This window comes from Lycium barbarum, chromosome 8 (assembly GCF_019175385.1).
Source record: "Lycium barbarum isolate Lr01 chromosome 8, ASM1917538v2, whole genome shotgun sequence".
Lineage (NCBI taxonomy): Eukaryota > Viridiplantae > Streptophyta > Magnoliopsida > Solanales > Solanaceae > Lycium > Lycium barbarum.
In genome coordinates this window covers 26,120,936-26,129,454 of record NC_083344.1, presented here as the reverse complement: position 1 = coordinate 26,129,454, position 8,519 = coordinate 26,120,936, and the positions used below count along the sequence as shown (strand labels likewise).

General features: G+C 44.3%; 1 protein-coding gene across 1 annotated transcript; it reads right to left on the bottom strand.

Annotated features, from left to right (window-relative positions):
* Nucleotides 1-6,618: 6,618 nt before the first annotated feature.
* Nucleotides 6,619-7,122, bottom strand: LOC132607772 (uncharacterized). Its single transcript, XM_060321851.1, has one exon. The coding sequence runs from the start codon at nt 7,120-7,122 to the stop codon at nt 6,619-6,621; it is 504 nt and encodes a 167-aa protein (XP_060177834.1).
* Nucleotides 7,123-8,519: the final 1,397 nt, after the last annotated feature.

Sequence of the window (8,519 nt, the reverse complement as noted above, 5' to 3'; positions counted from 1 at the left end):
AGTGTATCAAACACACACGCGGTCAAAATCAAACGCACCGAAGCACATCAGATGGATTTATATCCAGAGTCAGACCCACAGAGGTGTGCCAGACAGAAACAGATTCAGAATCGAACGCAAAAAAGGTTCATCGAACAGGAACATAGTCGAACTCAGAAATATAGAGGCGTACTAGGCAGAGCCTCGTCGGAATCGGAAGTGCAGAAGCACCACAGATAGATTGTCACATTAGGATCAAATCGTTCATATTAAGGCTCCAATGATTCATGAGAACTTCCCTTTATTTGCAAACTCACTCATCCAGTCGTCACGCAATTTACCTTACGTCTTACGTATCAACTCCTTCAAAAATTCCAATTACTCACACTGCTTATCCTTTATTCATTACAACATTAGTTTCCGGGGCTCGGCTCCTAGCCCACATAGGCACCAAATGAGAATCATACACACACATACACATACACGTACACATACACACACTTATTCGAACCCTACTGGATAAAATCTCTGGCTGTCATTCAAGTTCATTCAACTTCCCAAGCAGTGTCATACCATTTTTCTTTTTGCCCGTTTAGTCCGCCTCGTTCCGCGCGACTCTCACAAGGGCACTAATTATTCCACACTCATTCTATTTACCTTTTGGTTACTCCAAATTTTTATTTATTTTGGTCACACTCTTTCTCCGGAAAAACTTTACATTACTTCCCAGGGGGTCACCCATCCCAGAATTGCTCTGGCTTGAGCACGCTTAACCCTGAAACTTTTACACATTTTGACGCGTTAGGGCTGATATAATTTCGCCAATTTCCTCGTACGACCTTTGTCACGTAATTTTAGGCAAAACGGGGTCTTAGCAAATTTTTCGGAAATTTTTCGTAGCGGGTCCCACCCCCGGCTAAGTCATACCATTACCATACTGCCTTTCTGAATCTCGGCATCTACAAAATTAACATTTATCTTACTATTCCTAATACCCAGGAGTATAAGATCACGTAATTCAGCAAAATACAAAATTATCCATACATACATTTCTCAAAAGGATTTGCTGGCGTACCTGGGCGTGCACTGGAAGACGCTCCTAGGTCCTGTCAGCCGGTCAAAGCAAATACGCGGTTCGAAGGACCGCTGTAACCAGAAGCTGCACCACGTCCTCTGCCACGATCCGCTGGCGCTGGTGCTGGTGCTCCTCGCCTCGCAGGGCGCATGGCCGCCAAAGGAGGGGATGAGCCAGTAACTGACCCGGTAAGCTGGGTTGAACCACCTGGACCACCCCTATATGGACACTCTCTCATCGTATGGCCTTGTTGGCCACAAGAATAGCAGGCACCAGTGGCACGATAACATTCGCCGGGGTGGCGCCTCCTGCAATGAGGACATCGAGGTATGGATGGCCCCATCTGACTGAAACTTCCATCTACTCGCGAACTCGAGGCCATGGGGTTCTGTCCCGAGAACTGTGGGGGCGTACTGTACGCTGGCTGGGACGGATACCTGTTACCTTGCCGCTGGGAAGGCTCACCCTGAAACCCTTCTAAATACCCAGCCGATCTGGCTCTCTTAGGCCGGCCCCTGTCGTAACCCCTATCAGGCCGACGTTCCCTACGTCGGTCCTCCATGCCCTGGGCGTGTGCCTGTACCCGGGCTACATGCATCCCTGGCTGAGCAGCCACAGCTAAACAACCATCAATCAGATAAGAGTCCAGTCCCATCACATACCTGTGCACCCTGTCGGCCATGTCAGCTACTATGGTGGGTGCATACCTAGCCAGTGAATCGAACTCTAGGCTGTACTCGCGAACACTTCTACCATTCTGCCTCAAATTCAAGAACCGATCGACCCTAGCTCTTCGTAGCTCCGGTGGTAGAAAATGGTCAAGAAAGGCCCTAGTAAATTCGGCCCATACCGCTGGGGGCGCATCGTCGCCCCTGGAGAGCTGCCAAGACTCATACCAATTTGCTGCCACCTCATGCAATCGATACGAAGCCAACTCCACAGACTCAGTCGACGAAGCCTTAATCAATTGCAGTGTGCTCTCCATCTTTCTAACGAACTCCTGGGGGTCCTCCTCAAACTTGGTCCCGGAGAATTCTGGAGGACCACATGTCAGAAACTCGCGAACCCTGGAGCTCTCATACCTGTCCGTACGACCACCCCCAAATCCAGGTCTGCGAACCTGCTCCGCCATTAACGTGGTCAACAACTGGACCGCATCTCGCATGGCCCTACCCTCCGCTCCTGCCTGTGGGGCTGGCGGCTCGGGCACTAGAACCTCAGGAGCTCGCGGTGGAGCCGTCTCCCGATTAGCAGCTCCTGCTGCTCTGATGTCCTCCCGCAAGGGGGGTGTAACAGACCCAGACGACGGGGGCACATCCTCAAGTGCAGGTTGTACACTGGCCCTGGTAACCCTCGGGGCCTGGCTGGTCTCTCCTGCCTCAATCCTCGCCTTGCCCTTCTGGGCAGCCGTTGCCTTCCTCGGAGGCATCACTGAAACATAGCAGATCGTTAGGAGAGGATCATCCTACTAGTATAGTTCTATCGCACGATCTAAGAATCCAAAGAAGGGTAACATCCTAAATGCCCTGTAGCTTCCCGTTTATAGATGTGGTGCACAACACATCGATAAACAAGACTCTACTAGACACGGCCTGTAGACATTCCGAGGACAAACCGCTCTGATACCACTTTTGTCACGACCCAAACCCCGTGGGCCGCGACTGGTACCCTAACTGGGTACCCATACGTACCTACCTGATCGAATTTGAACCATACAGATTTTTTTTTTGTGTCAAAACAGAAGTACAGAAATAGGCCGATACAAATACGGCACGCGCGTAACATACGTACATATACACATATACCGGAACATACGGACATTTACAAGTAAGCCGATAAGGCTAACATACAGATGAAACCCGTAACCCACACACCTATCTACAGGCCTCTACAGACATACAGAATCATATGACGGGACAGGGCCCCGCCGTACCCAGAATATACAGACATACGGAGTACACAAAGACAAAAGATATATACCAAAAGATATGCTCCGGGTCAAAGGAGCTCTTCAGGTAGCAGAGTCGGAAACCTACGCTGGCGGCGTCTCACCTGGCGCGTCTGTACCTGCGGGCATGTAGCGCAGCCCCCGGATGACCGGGGGTCAGTACAAAAAAATGTACCGAGTATGTAAAGCAGAAATATATATATCAAACATAATGATGATCTGGACCGGAAACACAGAATCGTAATTAGACAGGCAGATAATCCGGACAGACATACAGAAATATAACCAGTCGGACAGATAATCCAGACGGACACACAGAAATATAACCAGTCGGACAGATAATCCGGACGGACATACAGAAGCGTAAATCGTGCCGACAGACAGAATCACACATGAGTACAGGAACGTGGTCGCCACTCCTGCCATTGGCACCACAATACGTCAGATATCAGAAATTATTCTCCGACCTCCGTCACACATCATAACATAACCACGGTACCCGGGGGCGGACAGATAACACAGCACCCCGAGCCCGGACACATCATGCTTCGTAATATACCCTCGGTAACCGGGGACGAACATATAACACAGTACCCCGGAACCGGACACATCATACTTCGGAATTCACATATAGGGCTCGGCGGCCCACCGCACGATATACGTACCGGCCCGGGATCCGGTGAAAAGGAGTCATAACATGTGCACGAACTGATTAAAACGAAACCACGTACATACAAATCATCATACAGACTCAACAGAACAGAAGTAGGCCAACTGGCCGATCGAACCAAAGTATCCGGACAATTTTTCAGACTACGCGCCTACACGACACTTGGGGAGGCACGACAAATTATAACCAGAATCAGATTTTTCAGATGTCAAAGGTTATTTTGTGGGATTTACATAGACACAGTCATATCGTGAGCAGAATAGTCGTCCAGATGTCTTCTAAGAAAATCGGGCAAAACTAAAGTAATTAAGACCATACAGAAGGTATCGGGCCTCGTGGGCCCGCCTCGGGTCAACTCGAGGCGACATATGTAAATTACCGATAGTAGACCTTATGAGGTCATCCATAATCATCTGGAAGTGTTCCGACTCCGTATGGGAAGGTTTCGTGCAAAAGTTTACTTTAAAGGCATTTTTCAAGAAAAGGGTTTCAATTGTACTGAAGGAATTGGAGCGGATTTCCGTCTCGAATTCCGAGGAACGGAGTCGTACTTAAGGCTCGCGGCCGAGCCCATCACCTCCAGAACATGCCTAGGAACAAAGGGAAATGCTTCACATACCTTGATGGCGTCTTATGCTCGCTTGGCGTCAATCCAAATTTCGTCCAGAAACTGCAAATGGTCACTTCTACCAGTTACTATTCATGAGATTCAACATTTTAGTCTTTGGGCTACATTTGGCTACCGAAATTTCGGCAGCACTTCCCCTATAAATCTAACACCCCCGAGACTTAGCTCGGCTCAAAATATAACAACAACAACAGCCCAAACATTATTAAATCACACAAACCACAACCATATTACATTAACTTCAAAACTTCACTTTAATACACAAGTTGGCAAATTCTTGATTCAACTTCAAAATTCCAAATTTATTTCCACATTAGTCCATTCATTCACTCATACCCAATTATTCAAGCAACTACATACAAGTTCCAAATCACCTACAAACATTCCCAAAGTTCACTACTTTCCAATTTTCATTCAAAACACCAAAAGTTACGACGAACGTTCTAACTTGCGTCGTTTCATTCCAAACTCATTGTCATCAACCATAAATCATATTTAAAGTCCTTAATATCACAAATATACTATGATATACACAAATATACCAAAGGTATACATTTTTCCGATAGCCTCCGAAATCGTTTTCTAACACCAAATCAATTCTCCAAACATTCATTTACATTATAAAGGTTACAACGACACCTCAAACGACTAAACGGAATTAAATCCATATGGTCTTGAACTCTCTACAAGTCACGGCCAAACACACCCCTTCTACACACACACACCATGCACAAACACAACCTCATCCCATAATCTTCACACTAATTCAATCACCAACACATATACATCCATTGCATAACATTAAAACATAAAAATCTTACCTTTTTCTTGAATTTCCGACTTGTCGCAAACGTCGCTCTTTCTCCGAACTATTTGTATCACGTCGGAGAGCGTCTTGAGTACTTCACCACTATGTAAAACTCAAGATTTTTGAAACAACAACCAAGGTTGGAAATTTTTCCTTCTTTTTCTCTCTAGTGGCCGAAACCCCCTATCTTTGTGTTCTTTGATTTTTCTTGCTATGATCTTGATAAGGCTAAGCCTAAATCATATATATCCACTTATAGGTCATGTGCTATGCACATGACCTTAAGAAAAATGGGCTTGGACTTGATCCCTTGGCCGGCCACCTTATTCATTGGGCCTAAATTCTTGTATTCAATTTTCTTGGCCCAATTCATTAAAAGTCCCGTTTTGTAATTCCCGAAACTAATTCCCGAAATTCCAAATTTACCCTCGGCCTCCCCCGAGGTCTTAACATTCACGACTCCATAACCAACATGGTCATATTCATCAAAATCCAAATATTTCCTCAACACACACGAGTCTTCCTTATTTCTTGATTTCCCGTTATACGAAAATACGGGACATAACATTCTCAACCTACGAACCTGTCGATCTAAGATAGCAATAGGGACTTCCTCATATAATAGTTGCTCGGTAATTTGAATGTCATCAACTGGTACAACTCTGAAAAGGACCTCCGATACACTTATGAAGCACTGATACATGAAAGACCAAATGGATTGATTCTATGTATGAAGGGAGATCCAAGTTAAAGATTCTATGTATTATATGATCCTGTAAGGTCCAATGAACCTAGGGCTAAGCTTGTCCTTTTTACTGAATCTCATAACACCTTTCATTGGCGATACCTTCAGGAATACCCAATCCTTTAGCTAAAACTCCAACTCTCATCGTTGATTATCTGTATAAGACTTCTGGCGACTCTGGGCTGGCAACAAACTTTCCTAAATAAGCTTCACTTTATCAACTACCTGTTGGATTAGATGTGGCCCTATCAACTTATATTCTCCAACCTCAAACCATTCGAATGGTGATCTATATTTTCGTCCATATAAGGCTTCATACGAGGCCATCTGGATACTAGAATGGTAACTATTATAATATGCAAACTCAATAAGTGGTAAATGATCATCCCAACTACCTCCATAGTCCATCACACATGCTCGTAACATATCTTCCAATGTCTGAATCGTACGTTCAGCTTGTCCGCCTATCGGGGGGATGAAATGCTGTGCTAAGACTCACCTGGGTTCCCAATCCCTTTTGGAAAGATCTCTAGAAATTAGGTGTAAACTGTGCGCCTCTGTCTGAAATAATAGATACCGAAACGCCATAAAGTCGCACTAGCTCCTTAATGCATAGCTTTGCATAATCTTCTGCTGAATAAGTAGTCCTGACAGGTAGAAAATGGGCTGATTTGTAAGTCTATCAACAATTACGCATATGGAATCAAACTTACGCTGGGAACGTGGTAAGCCTGTAATGGAATGAATATTGATCACCTCCAATTTCTAAGTCAGAATCTTTATGCTCTGTAGCAACCCACTTGGCTTTTGGTGCTCAGCCTTAACTTGCTGACAATTAGGACACTGAGCTACTAATTCAACTATATCCTTCTTCATCCTGTCCCACCGGTAAACTTCCTTATCATCATGATACATCTTCGTCGTCCCTGGATGAATAGAATAACGGTAGTAATGTGCTTCTCCCATAATCTGATGATGTAATTCTACAACATCAGGAACACACCATCTGCCTAGATATCTGAGAACTCCGTCTCCAGAAATTTCAAATAGTGACTTCTTCTTCTGAGGGGCTGTGTCTGTATAATGAACTAGCATGGGATCCTCGTACTGGCGCTCCTTGACCTCGACTATCAATGATGAGGTTGCTGAGTCCTGAATAGTAACTCCTACATTGCCTGAGTCTAATAATTGAACTCCTAGGCTAGCTAACTGATAGAGATCATGAGCAAATTCCCATTTCTCTGGCCATAAATAAGATAGACTACTCATGGATCTATGGCTAAGGGCATCAGCCACTATATTCGCCTTCTCTGGATGGTACAGAATGTCGACATCATAATCTTTCAATAGCTCTAACCATTGCCTCTGATGCAAATTCAACTCCTTCTGCTTGAAAATGTACTGAAGACTCTTATGATCTGTATATATGTCAACATGTACACCATATAAGTAATGCCTCCACATTTTCAGCGCGAATCACTGCAGCTAGCTCTAGATCGTTGGTCGGGTAATTCTTCTCGTGCTTCCTCAACTTTCTTGAAGCATAAGAGATAATCATACCATGCGGCATCAGCACATAGCCCAATCTGATACCCGAAACATCACAATAAATGACCCTCGGATCCTTTTGGATGTGTCAGGCCTGGTGCCGAAATCAATTTATCCTTCAATGTTTGGAAACTTCGCACACAAGCGTCGGTCTACTGGAACATAGTTTCCTTCTGAGTCAACTTCGTTTGTGGTGCAGAAAGGGAAGAAAATCCCTCTACAAATCTCCTGTAATAACCTACCAAGCCTAAAAAATTATGAACCTCTATTGGGTTCATGGGTCTAGGCCAATTCTTCACGGCTACAATCTTTTGTGTATCAACCCTGATGCACTCTTCTGATATAATATGCCCCAAGAAAGCCACAGAGTTCTACCAAAACTCACATTTAGAGAACTTCGCATATAATCTCCAATCCTGAAAAACTCTAAGTACTGCACGCAAATGGTCCACATGCTCAGCCTTTGTTCTACAATAGACTAGAATATCATCAATGAATACAATCACAAATTGATCTAAGAAAGGTCTAAATACATGGTTCATCAAATCTATAAATACTGCTGGAGCATTAGTCAAGCCGAATGACATCATGTGAAACTCAAAGTGGCCATATCTAGTCCTAAAAGTTGTTTTAGCAATGTCCTTCTCTTTGACCCTAACTTGATGGACCCTAATCTTAGATCTATCTTTGATAAAACGATGGCTTATGAACAAGGGGGAGATGACATTTTATATTTTCACAGGCATAAAACGACTTTTGAACAAAGGGGAGATGACGGTACCTTGAGATACCGAGGAAGATTATGTGTTCTAGATATAGATGGACTTAGAGAGCAAATCATATCAGAAGCTCACAACTTCAGGTATTCCATTCATCCAGGTTCTACGAAAATGTACCATAATCTTAAGGAGATTTATTGGTGGAACAATATGAAAAAGAATGTGGCAGTTTTTGTAGCTAAGTGTCCTAATTGTCGGCAAGTGAAAACCGAACACCAGAGGCCTGGTGGCTTGGCTCAGAATATCGATATTCCAGTTTAGAAATAGGAGATGATAAACATGGACTTTATAACAGGTCTATCTCACTAATCCCGATGACATGATTCGATTTGGGTGATT

Excerpts from the sequence above, each read along its gene's own strand:
- LOC132607772 (XM_060321851.1), bottom strand. The coding sequence starts at position 7,122 with ATGAGTAGTCTATCTTATTTATGGCCAGAGAAATGGGAATTTGCTCAT.